Source organism: Pelodiscus sinensis, chromosome 4, assembly GCF_049634645.1.
Source record: "Pelodiscus sinensis isolate JC-2024 chromosome 4, ASM4963464v1, whole genome shotgun sequence".
NCBI lineage: Eukaryota > Metazoa > Chordata > Testudines > Trionychidae > Pelodiscus > Pelodiscus sinensis.
In genome coordinates, this window is record NC_134714.1 from 13,056,410 (window position 1) to 13,069,905 (window position 13,496).

Sequence of the window (13,496 nt, forward strand, 5' to 3'; positions counted from 1 at the left end):
TGTGGTACTCTGCTGGAACAAGAAGCATAAGGGAAGTCAACAAGAGTGTTTCTCCTGTTGAACCTCCACAGTGGAGACCCTGCAGCAATTCAGCCTACGGTACACTGACTCTAGCTATGGTATTCATGTAGCTGGAACTGTGTACCTTAGGTCAACATTGGAACATAGTGTAGGCTTGCCCTAAGAGTGTTAGTAGCAGACACAAGAACAGGATGTGGAAGCAGTATGAACAGCACATATATACAAGGAATGACTGAGGAATCTCTAGGTATAGGGGGAAAAAAGATGGGAAAGATACGAATTAGAGGGAAATAAGAAATGGTATCAGACTTTTTGTCCTAAATTTCAGAACCTATTTGCAATGTCCCACATATTGTGGGTCCTGATCCCACATTTCAGTACTGGGAGGACTAGGTAGGATCTTCACATATACAGAATGCACTATAGTTTTTGAAGAGGATTTAACCTGACAATACCATAGAAATCGAAATGAAACCCAGACTCACAAACTTGTGATTTTAAAATAGTTGGTTCTCTTCCCATGCTTCTCTTATTTCTGTTCTAATTTTGCACCTATTCTGCACATAAATTTTTATTCTGTTCGGGTTCGTCTACACAGCAGGGCTAAATTTGAATTAAGCTATGTAACTTGAGGTATGTCAATTGCGTAGCTGAAGGTGAAATGGCTTAATTCAGATTTGGCGCTGTCTACACAACAGGAAGTTGAAGGAAGAACACTCTTCCTTCAACTTCGCTTACTCTTTGTAAAATGCGGGTTACAGGAATTGGAGTAAGAAGTCCTCCAGCTCAACATTATTTTGAAATAAAGGCTGGCAGTGTAGATGCAGACTATGTTATTTCAGAATAACATCAATTATTCCAAAATAACACTGCTGTGTAAACATACTCTTACAATTTACCAAGAAAACTACAGTAACTTTATATTTTCCCAATTATTTTTTGTCCTCCTATGTCTAGCCTCCTATTTAGTATTTGTTTCTCTTCTTTTTATAAGTTATTTATCAAAGCTTCCTTTGACCCATTCTTGGCTCCTAAATCGCTTGACATTGGTTTTAATTTTTATACATCCAATTGGTGCCTACAATATTAGGTCACATGGATGACTCAGTTAATCATTGTATCTACAAACCTAAATTGCCTAAGTACAGGCAGTCCCCGACTTACGCGGCTCCAACTTATGTCGAATCCGCACTTACGAACGGGGCTTTCTCGCCCCGGAGGTCGAGGTGGCGGATTGCTACCTGCGAGCTCCGGGGCGAGAAAGCCCCGTTCGTAAGCTGCTCCAGTGCCCCTGGTCTGCTGGAGACCGTCTCCAGCAGACCAGGGTCACCGGGCGGGTTCCCGCGCTTCTGAGGCTTTCAGGCACCTGGACTGAAGCTGCAGCCACGGCGGGGTCCCGTGCCTCTGAGACTTTGCCAGAGCAAAGCCTCAGAGGCGCAGCACCCCGCTGCCGCTGCGGCTCTGCTCCCCGTGTCCCTGGTCTGCTGAGGGGGGGCGCAGCTAGTGTGCCCCTACCCCCAGCAGACCAGGCTTTTGTTTTGGACCCTGGGGCAGAGCAGCTGGGGCGCTGCCGATTGGTCCTGCAGCGCCGCTCTGGGCACTACTGGACCAACCCGGCAGCACCCCAGCTGCTCTGCCCCAGGTCCTGATTCAGCCGCTGCTGGTCAGTTTCAGCAGCGGCTGAATCAGGACGCCTGGGGCAGAGCAGATGGGGTGCTGCTGGGTTGGTCCAGTAGCACCGAGGAGCGGCGCTACTGGAGCAACCCAGCAGCACCCCAGTTGCTCTGCCCCAGGCGTCCCCAAGTCAGCTTCTGCTGAAACTGACCAGCGCTGACTACAGGAAGCCCGAGGCAGGGTTGCTCTGCCCCGGGCTTCCTGGAATCAGCTGCTGATCAGTTTCAGCAGCAGCTGACTTGGGGACGCCTGGGGTTCTTAAGTTGATTCTGTATGTAAGTCAGAACTGGCGGTCAGCTTCAGCAGCGGCTGAATCTGGACGCCAGTTCCGACTTACATACAGATTCAACTTAAGAACAAACCTACAGTCCCTATCTTGTACGTAACCCGGGGACTGCCTGTAATCAAATTGCAAGTGCAAAAATGAAGGTCCAATTTATGATATGATGAAAATTTGGCCCCTTATCTTTTTCCTATGTCATATGTTTTATTCAGATATAGAGAAGCTTGCATTTTGGTAGCACCTTCCATCCAAAAATCTCAAATAACCCATTACCTATTACTGCATCTTCTTTTTCATACCATTGCTTGCAAGCTGTTTGCTTCTGAGGAACTAGCAATCTAAGGAAACAAAAATAATGCTGATGTTTCTCTGAAAGTGGATTATTTCCATGCAATCCATCTTCATCTATAATTTCAGCAATGAAAAATGGTTTACTAAAAAAGTTACCTGAACTGTGTTTGGTTTTGCAAGCTTGCTAGGGATGGAACTTCAGCAATTTTGGGATTGTTAGTCCCTGCACTCTCATTAAATATCTAAAACACAAGAAACGTTTAAAAGGAAGAAGTAAAAGAAATTTACAAATTGTAACTTCAGCAATGACATTTTAACTTTTCCTTACTCTATGAAATTTCAGTCCTCTTCACCTCTATTCATAAGTGATAAGATCCTAACCTTGCTGTTTTTCTGCTTCTCTCTGGATTACCTCCAGATAAGCATGTTTTCTGTAGTATGGATTCCCAAATGATGTTCTTTTGCCAATATGATTTCACCCATGTTGCATAGAAGAGAATATTTCCTGATCCCTCAAGTAATACTATAATTTACCTCTTAAAACGTTGTTGGCAACTTTGTGCAGCATCATGTTGCATGCCCACATTTGATTTGTTTATTAGCAAACCTAGATCATTCTTGGTCGTTATTGCTTCACAACCATGGAGAGAGTGGGGCCATTGCCTGCCTCCATCTCTAAAGGCTGATGTGTGCTCACTCCTAAAGTGATGTATAGTGAGCACCCTAAGCTTCCCCAATTATCACCTCTAATATCATTAGCTCACAGACATTTACCTCCCGTGCATCCTCCTTCTGGTCTGAAATTTGATTTGTCCTTTTCATATGTGTTCATTTTCTTAATTGTATGCTTTGGTATATATGGTTATGACAATTTTCTTCCACTATTTGATCTGAGGAAGTGGGTCTGGCCCACAAAAGCTCATCACCTATTAAACCATCTTGTTAGTCTTTAAAGTGCTACATAGTCCTGTTTTTTAATGGCACTATATGGCACTAAGAACCCAATGAAATGCTTATGTAGCAGAAACACTTTACTTTATAAGATTCATAAAGGTTATTTTTATTTGCAAAGCATATACCAAAATGAATTGAGTACCAAAGAGAGAACACTCATCATCTTATCTCACCTGCTTTGGATTTTAGAAGATACAGTTAATGGGCCAAATTCTAAGATCAGGTACTCCTGGGCAATACTTTTTAAATCAGTGGGGTTGTACATGTGTAACAGATGGCAGAATATTGCTAAGTTTGTGTGTTTCCTGTTTCTCTACATCTTTTTCCCTGTGCAACATTATCATGCAACTGGTGTATTCCTTTTACATATTTTGATCATTAAAATCTTTCAGAAAGTAGCTCTTAGTTCTGGAACTAGGTTCTTTAGTGGGAACTAAATCCAGTGGGACCAAAATATCGCTAATCTACCTGTGAGTTAGATAGCCTTGTTGTTCACCACACAGCTAGTCACCTTTGAGTTATGAGACCTTTTAAAAACAGATGTACTATACTATAAGACTTTGTCTATACTAGACCAAGAAGACCATCTTAAGATATGCAACTTCAGCAACATAAAATGTGTAGCTGGAATCGGCTTACCGTAAGCTGAGCTTTGATGGCATCCACACTGTGGGAGACTAACAGGAGCAAACGCTCCCATTGGCTTCCCTTACTCCTCACAAAAGGAGAAGTACTGGATGCTGTTGAGGGCTACCCTCAGTGTTCGATTTATAGGTCTGTACTAGACTTGCTAAATCAAATGCCAGAAGATTGACCTCTAGAGCATCGATCTTCTGTTAAGTATAGACATGCCCTAAGTGAACAGTGAGTTCAAAGTACATCCCGTGTTAAGTACCAATATACTTGGTTATAACTGGACTTTTTCTCTGCTTAGTCTCCTTTGTTCCATTATGCTGTGTTAAATTAAGCTAAGACCTCTTAGACTCCAATTGTGCAAAACCATTTACATTTGCTCAACTTTGTCAATAAAACAGAGATCTCAAAATCAAAGCCCGCAGACCATATACAGACCAAAGCATATTCATAATATGGCCCAGTAGACCTGGCGGCCCAGGGGAGGAGAGGAGGCATGCCGGTACCCATCCACCAAGCCCCACCCCTTCCTGCCCTGTCCTCTTTTCCCCATTGCACCCTGGCCTTCAAGGGACATGGCCTGGGGATCACAGGGACAGCCTGGTGTGGGGCAGTAGCAGTGGTTGGGCCCCTCCACAGTCCTCACGGCATTGGTAGCCAAGAGGAAGACGAGTGCACTCAGTGCACGCACTCACTCCACTTCCCTGTGGCAAATGCTGCAAGGAGTGAGGGGGGCCCAACTGCTGCTGCTGCCCCACACCAGACCCATCTGGTAATCCCCAAGGCCACGTCCCTTGGGGGACAGGATGCAATGGAGGGGAGTGGGTCGGGGTGGTGGGAAGGGGCATGTACTGACACGCCTTTCCCCCTTGGGCTTCTGGGTCTTCGGGCTGGATTGTGAATATGCGCTGATCTGTAGCTGGCCTATGGGCCGTGAGTTTGAAATCCCTGCAATAGAACTATTCACATGCTTAATGTTCAGCCTCTGCACAAACGGGGTCTTAATTAGTATTGTATGTATTTGTAAATAAACTGTACCCTGGGAAGAGCTAGTTTAACTACATTGTTACAGTTATTCTACCAATTACCTTAATGTTTGGAGAAATGGGAACGGAACTTAACTCATTAAATACAGAAAACTGATTAAGAGAAAACTTATAGAGCATTAAAATATCTGTACTGATTTTGTAATCAGTCTAATTCAGTGTAAACCTTTGCTGCCAGTGACATAAAACAAAAGCAATCATAACTGAACATTTGCTATTTTCACTCTTCTGTAAAGGCATATGTGAAATCTGGAAATCAACAGTATTATTGGAATAATACTTTGCATTGTCTTTAAAGGGATGACATGATAGGAAGTAGGTAGATCTGATATTTAAATTATAGACTCGCTTAAAAATCTTGAAAACGTTAGGATCGTTGTGCATGAACATGTGAATATCTTTCTTAAATTGTGTTAGCTACCCAGAATATACCTAATTCAGGTTAAAATAACAGTGAAAACATATGCTCCTGCCTCCAGCACAATCTTTGTAGCTCCCATTGGCTGGAAACGAGCAAGCAAAGCCTCCCCTCCCACAGGGGGTGCATGGCATGCAAAGACACACATGACCCCAGATGCTGGCCACTTTGAGCAGCAAGTGACTGTGGCAGGTAGGGAGCCCGTCTGAGTGTCTTGCTGGGCTGCTAGGTGGGAGCTACCTAGCTAAGTGCCTCATGTACAGAGCCTGCACCTAGCACCCCACCATCTCCCACATCCTAACTTCCTGCCCCAGGTCACAACCCCTTCCTGCATCCCTATCCCTGGTCACAACTCCCTCCCAGCCACTGCACTACCTTCCACATCCCTCCTCCTGGTCAGAATACTCTCTCCTGCACCCAAACCCCCTCCCAATCCCTGTACCCACTCCTATATCCCATCCTTTGCCCCAGGTCACAACCACCTCCTTCACTCAAACTACTTCTCAGACCCCACACTGCCTCCTGAACACCAGTCTTTTAACCTGAACTCCCACCTCTAGGCATCACTTCTTTGTTAAATTAGTTATTCGGGTAGCTAAGTGATGATTGTTCAGTGAGCCAATAATGTGCCCCTATTTTAGAATGCCAAGAATGCCCAGGTAAGTCTGCTCGTGTCATTTAAAATAGTTGGATACCATGTATGAGTGGTTAAGGCATTTTCATAAACTGGGACTTTGAAAAGAGGGCAGTGGCAGAATGCCTAGTATGATTACCAATCTCACTTCATAATGTCTATTAGACAGAAAAGCATTCACTAGTGACTTGAGCTAGATTTGAAATGGAACCTAAGGGGGAAAGATTTCTCTGTCCTATTACCAAATCCTGAGCCATCTACCTCCCTGTGTTATCTAGTTTAAAGGTACAGTAGCACTAGAAATACTTTAAATGCTTTTAATTTAAACAAATAAAACACCTCATGGCATCATATCCTCATGTGGAGAACTGCATACCTGTGTTTCATTGTCCACCTGGCTTGAGGAAATACTAGCAATGCCGGAATGATCCATGGAATTGTCTCTTTCTTCTCCACCTACATTATTCACCAAACATTACTTAATATTGTTAGCAGTATTATTTTTAAACATTGTGCCATAATTAAATTGAACTTGTGAATAAAACTAATCAACCTGGCATTTACTATGGATCTGAGAGAAATGTATCACACTATGAAACTCTCAGGCAATTTACTGCACATTAATTCATGCAGCTGTTGTGTTTTATTTGTATTTGACAAATTTCAGCAATGTAAAATTTCAAATATTTCAATACTGTGTGCTGGATTTACCTGATATGAGTAAAATATCATCCGAAACACACACTGTACCTGTTTCTGTCCTTTGCAAAGACAGTCTGAAAGTCTGTACAGATTGGACTAATTTCTGAGGCATGCAAGGGAGATGTAATGGTTTATATTGTTGATGTTTCCCATTTAATAAATGTAGATTTCCAATCTCTTCAAACGTCCTAAATTAAAAATGGAGTTAACTATTAAAAATAGCATTTAATATAACATGACTATTCTAAGAGTATGTCTAGACTATACAGTTTTTCTGGGATATATATAATTTTTCCAGGATGCATCCAGGGAATGAGTTTGCTCTTCTGCTTTTTTTTTTTTTGCGGAAGAGCAAACACGCTCTTTCGGAAGCCCCTGTATTCCTCATTTTAAGAGGAAGAAGAGGGCTTCCGAAAAAGGGTTTTTTTCTGCCATTTGGCCCAGTCTAGATGTCGGAAAAGCATCTTTCAACAAAAGCATGGGAAAAAGCTACACAAAATGTGGAGTGCATTTTGCGTAGCTTTTTCCGACAAACAGATGTAGTCTAGACATGCTCTAAGTGCAGTTTTCAAAGGTGTTTTCTTCATGTGATGGATCTTCCCCCCCCCCCCCCCCCACACACACACAATGTTTTGTAAAATGGACTTATGGACACAAATATGCATAACTCAAAGATTCTTTGAACAAAATGGTATTACTTGTAGCAACAATGGATACTAAATCTTCCAGAAGAAGTGTGCTATTTAAGTTGATGGTGTCATTTTAAGATAACATGGAAATCAATGCATGGCAAGTGCTGAAAAGCAAACAGGAGTAAAGTTGGAGATAAACTGAGAACTTTTCTTAGTACTTATTTGCATTTGACGACACCTTGTTGAGGCCTACATTCTGCAGAGAAATGGACAAAGGCTGTGATATAATGCTAGCTCTGTGCAAAAATTACCTGGTAGTAAAGAACAGATTTTTAAAGGTATTTAAATACCTAAAGATGTAATTAGGTGCCCAATGAGATGTTCAAAAGCCAGTGGGAGCTAGGTACCCAGGTGCATTTGAAACCTTTAGGTACCTAACTACCTTTAATAATCTGGCTTTATAGGAATAAAGTGATTTTTACATTATAATTTCAAGAAAATACGTTTTCCAATGAGAGCTACAGAAACAAGACTTCAGTTACATCATAATTTCTTAAAATAATAGCCTTCAAATCAGCCTGGAGTTAAACTTATTACATATGCAAAGTGGTTATATATTTTCCCCCTAAAAGTGCTATTGAAAAATCCACAGCAATCATATAGTATTTCATTCTCTCTGACTTAATTGATAATCATTAAAAGAAAAATCAAACTACAGACTGAGTCTCAAAATGTTCATAATTGCAGCATGAACAAAAAATAATGCATCTTCAGTATCTGTTATTAGTTATCTGAGTAGATAAGAAATCTTTATCTTGATCATAATTACAAAATTGATCATTCTTTTGGTTTTTTGATGAAGTGCAACCAAAATAAAATCTTATGTTCATGTCAGTTTTTTTATCCTAGCTTGATGGGCTGTGAGACATCAGCGAATGTGGCCTTGTCTCCACTACAGTATTTATTCAGTTAGAACTCAACCTTGGAGAGTCTCATTAACACAATGCTCACCATAACTTTGAGTCAGCATAGGCAAAGACAAGTTGTGCTCAGTATTTTTAACCATGACTAGCTGACATGATGCTGAACATGACTTGTCCTTATCTACAGTGACTGTGCTTTCATGGTTGGCACTGACTCTTAAAGATCATACTCTAAATTCTGTAGTACAAACAAGCCACTTATGAATATTTTTATTCTCACATATTATGAAATTTTTCCTTTTGTAAATAAAATCTAATCACTTGTGATCTGGAGAGGATGAAAGAATTACAATTACAGTCAATGGAACAGGTTTTACAGACAGCTTCAGCAAAAATATCTTATTTGTGAAACAAATATTTTAGATACTCAAAAGGGGAATTAAAATTTCTAGTCAAACCGAGAAACAGAATTTTGCATTTTGTCTCTCAAACACTTCTGGAAAATTCAGAGCATGATCACTACATATACTAGTGTCATTTTTAAGACTTTCTAAACCAGTGGTCACCAACCAGTAGATCGGGTAGATTGTGGAGCCTCTGACAGGTGATCCTGACTGGTTTGGCCATGTGGCTATCAAGTGCCTGCACTTCGGCTGCCTCTCCCCTCCCACTGCTGTGCATCTCCTGCCATTTGCCTTGGAGCTGATCCCCCTGGGGAAGGAGAGGAGGGTGCTGATGTCAAGGTGCCCTCTTCTTCCACCCTGTATCTCTACAGAGTGGAGAGTGGGCACAACAGGAGAGAGAGAGCAAGTTTGTTAGCTGCTTTTGGGAGTGGTGCAGGGCCAGGGCAGGGGTGAGCCTGCCTTAACCCCACTGCACCACCACCCAGAAGCCACCTGAGGTAAGCAGTGCCCAGATAGAACTCACATCCCAAACCCCTGTGCAAGTCATGAACCCCCTCTGCATCCCAAGTCCCTGCCCTTGTCCTGAGCAACCCTGCATCCAAAAGCCCTCCAGAACCTGCACCTAGAACCTCTCCTGCACCCCAACTACCTGCCCCAAGCTCAGCTCAGAACCCCTCACACTCCAAATCCTTTAGGCCAAGACCAGAGCCGGCATGCACCCCAACCCTCTGCCCCAGTCTGGTGAAAGTGAGGGTATGTCTACACTAGCCCCCTAGTTCGAACTAGGGAGACTAATGTAGGCATTCAAAGTTGCAAATCAAGCCTGGGATTTAAATATCCCGCGCTTGATTTGCATCTTCCCGTCCGGTCACCATTTTTGAAATTTACAAGTCCGGCCTAACTGCCCGTGTCTACATGCGGCAGGGACCCAGTAATTCGAAATAAAGCCTTAGTTCGAACTACCTGTTAAACCTCATTCCAGGAGGAATAACAGGTAGTTTGAACTAGGGCTTTATTTCGAACGACTGACTCCCTGCCGTGTGTAGACACGGGCAGTTAGTCCGGACTTGTAAATTTCAAAAAATGGCGACTGGCTGGGAAGATGCAAATCAAGCGCGGGATATTTAAATCCTGGGCTTGATTTGCAACTTTGAATGCCTACATTAGCCTCCCTAGTTCAAACTAGGGGGCTAGTGTAGACGTACCCTGAGGGAGGATGGGGGGGAGGAAGGGAGAAGGAGCACGAAAGAGGTGGGGCAAAGGTATTTGGGTTTGAGGTAGCTCTTGGATTGCACTTAAATACAAAAAGTGATCTTGTGCTTAAAAAGGTTGGAGACCACTATTCTAAGCAATAGACATTCCTTCTAAACAATAGCACATAGCTGAAAAATAGAGGGTAGGATTTTTCAAAAGAGACTCGGTGACTTGGGAGCACAAGTCTCTTTGAAAATCAAAAGAATTTTTGCCCCTAACTCACTCAGACTCAGGTCTTCAAAGGTATTTAGGTAACTAACTCACACGTAAAGGAATGAGAGAAATGCACTGGAGTTTCTGGATCTTAAGATTGCTTGTGAAATCCCACGTGGAGAATGTCAGGTTTTTTTTTTTATTTAGTCTTGACTACCGTTAGCCTTTTTTGCTTCTCTGTTTCTGAAGTCTTACCAACAAAAGGGAGGAAGGGGAGGAGACAGAGAGGCTAACATGTTTATGCAGGTGTAATTGATCTATATGTCCAAACCATCAGAAATCAAACGTCTGAACACATCGTAAGTATAAGAAAGGATATTAACAGATATTTCAATAAGCTGGGATTTCTGGAAGAGATTTCAAGCATAGTTAAATGAAAAATGCTTCAATTTTAGTCTAATAAACACTGGTTTAAAAGCTTAAAAATATATCATGTTCACTTCTCAAACTCATAATGCTAATGCAAGACAATTTAGTGCACAATGATCACGCCAAGTCTTTAAGACACAGAGGGCTTAAAATGGAGTTTTGCAATTTTGTATGAGGTTCTAGGGTTCCATTTTCGTATTTTCCAAAGGTCCCATGTAACCTCAGACTGACCCTTACAAAGGCTCATTTGTAAATGATCACTGACTAATTAACTAAGTCATTAATCCCATCTATGCAACTTTCAGTCATGAATGTTTTTAAGAATTAAATTAGGGTTTAGATTTCTTAAGTGGCTCAAAAAATGAACTGATCACAGATGATATTTGGAAGCCTATAAAGCCTATATTTGGATTGTTAGTTATGCACCAAATATTTGCAACTTTTTTGCATAGTAAAGATGAGTGGATGTTACTTCTAATTGCACAATAACTGAAGCCCTATTCAATAGCTGCAAGATGTGTACACAAATGTAAGCACTGGTGGTGTGAATCAAAGATCAACAATTTACAGATTTGAATAAGGTGTCTTCAGAGAAATTCAGCCCTTTAAAATCAAGTTTTCCCCAGCTTTTACTAAAAACCCAAGATACATGACATTTTATTAAATAATTACATTATTTTGTGTTGGGATGGGAGGTGCAGCACTCGTAGCCACAATCATGGGCATAGTTTGGAGACAAAGTTGTTGCCCCCTGCAAAACTATAAGTCTTGAGCAGGCACAGAATTTGCTCCCACACACACATGGCCCTGTTTGCCTGACAGGAGCTGAGCTCCCCCTGCCTGAGACAGAAATCAAGCTACTTCAGTGGGCTGCTGTAGTCACTGTGGAGAAGCTAAAATTTTCTCAGCATGCGATTGAGGGAAAATTTTAGTGCCACAGAGATCCAGACTTTACATAGAGTTCCAGGTTTTGCCCCTTCGCAATTATCCACAGAGTGTAGTACTGAGTTTAAAAGTGTACCTTTCTTTGAACTCCTTCCTTTTCTCTAGATTTTTACTTTTTCTTTCAATAATTTTAGAACGATCTTGATCTTTTGTACTTCTTTCACGCTGCTTCGAAAATAATGAACAAAACAAATGTCAAAAGTTGAAAAATATTAACTGTCTGCCACAGATATCTTCTGATGCTACTAAATCTATTCACAGAAATGAGCTCTTCAGAATTTCAGATGTTCTCTTTAATGATTATAACATTTCTGTCCCCAAGCCATTTTATTACGTGTTTATATACAGGCCTTGTACAGTGGGACCATGTTGTCAGATGGGGTCCGTAGGCACTACAGTAATACAAATAAATAATAATAACAACAACACCACCACCACTACCACTCAGGTAGAGCCCTTCAAATCTGCAGATAGCCATTTTATATCTGCGGGTACCGCATCTGTGGATATGGATGAGGACATTCACTGCTCATTTTTGCAGATATAAATGTGGATGTAGATACTAATTTTCTATCTGTGCAGGATTCCACAGATAGCAATAGACTCTGTTTCCATTGCAGTTTTGACTTAATTTTTGCCATTCACTTTAATGGGACCGGGAATGTCCCTTAGTTTATAGAACTGCAGTGCATCGTCTTGATCATTTGCATGCCTTTGATACAATGAAATATGTTTCAGTGATGGATCAATTTAGGCTACCGTTCCCCTTGTAAGCCCTTTATCTATCTGCAGCATGACAGTAAGTAGCATATTAATCTAGCAATATATCAAAAAAGCAAGTTATAAAGAATTGGATTAATATATATAGGAACATAAAATCAGTATCAGATAAAACAAAAATATCTTCGCTAATGCTCAATCTTTTTATGAAAGAATAGTCTGTCTTCCCATATCTTCCATATTTACAAAAAGATCTGTTAATCTGATCCTTTTAAATGTTAATCTGATCCTTTTATGTGTTTTCCATTTCTCACACCTTCTCTCTGTCTGGATCTTAAGGTAAATGTAAATTCTCTGTAGATCAGCAATATTTCAAGACTTCCAGATCCCCATTTTTTCTAAAAGCTCACCAAGCCATGCTCCTGGTGGCTCTGAGGGCCTAGCTGCCCCAGGGCAGTGCCAACTTTCCCAGGCATGGAGCCGGGAACTCCCGCACATCTTGCTGGCGGACCACAGTGGCTCTTGCCCCATTGCTTTGCATTTATCAACATTAAAATCCATCTGCCATTTTTCAGAGGGGTAGCTGTGTTAGTCTGACATGCGTCTGATGAAGTGGGTCTTTGCCCACGAAAGCTTATGCTCCAATAAATCTGTTAGTCTATAAGGTGTTAGGCAATCCTCAAGAATCCATAAATTCATGGAGTCATATTTCCCCCTCTCCTAATTAGAACATTTATAATCCAATAGTCTATAAGGTGCCACTTGTGAGATCCTTTTGAAGCTCTTCACAGTCTGCTTTGGAGTTAACTATCTTGAGAAGTTTATTATCATCTACAAATTTTGCCACCTTACTTGTTTATCCCTTTGTCCAGATCATTTATGCTTATAATGAACAGGATCGGTCCCAGTACAGATTATCATGGGACATCACTAGTTACCTCTCTCCATTCTGAAAATTGACCATTTATTCCTACTCTTTGTTTCCTTTCTTTTAACCAGTTATCAATCTATGAGAGGACCTTCCCTCTTATCCCAGGACAGCTTAATGACAGTTTAGCTATCTTGAGCTGGAAAGGAGGTCACCATGACACTTGTGCCTTGAGAGAAATGATGGTGTAAGTTGAGATCAATGTTAGGCAATCCTCAAGAATCCATACATTTATGGCATCATATTTCCCCCTCTCCTAAATAGAACATTTATAATGCAATAGAAACAATATAGTAATTACTATTTCTGGAATCATCCAATGTCCTAGGAAACACACTACTATATTGTTATTGCTACAGAAAGACATGGTGACATATTAGTGTATATCTTTATGCATAAACACATGTAAAATATAATTGTATATATTTAAATTATATATGCATATACTGTTA

At 41.1% G+C, this 13,496-nt stretch overlaps 1 protein-coding gene across 4 annotated transcripts in view; it reads right to left on the reverse strand.

The window, feature by feature from the left end:
• C4H14orf39 (chromosome 4 C14orf39 homolog) overlaps positions 1-13,496 on the reverse strand; it is a 64,301-nt gene that overhangs the window by 20,082 nt on the left and 30,723 nt on the right. For 3 of the 4 annotated variants that reach the window (XM_075926328.1, XM_075926329.1, XM_025181399.2), the window contains 5 exons: positions 11,473-11,564; positions 6,705-6,844; positions 6,331-6,410; positions 2,426-2,511; positions 2,252-2,316 (listed from right to left, as the gene is read on the reverse strand). In XM_075926328.1, coding sequence (XP_075782443.1) covers positions 2,252-2,316; positions 2,426-2,511; positions 6,331-6,410; positions 6,705-6,844; positions 11,473-11,564 — 463 coding nt within the window. The remainder of the gene's footprint in view (positions 1-2,251; positions 2,317-2,425; positions 2,512-6,330; positions 6,411-6,704; positions 6,845-11,472; positions 11,565-13,496) is intronic. The other variant, XM_075926330.1, reaches the window with a different exon arrangement.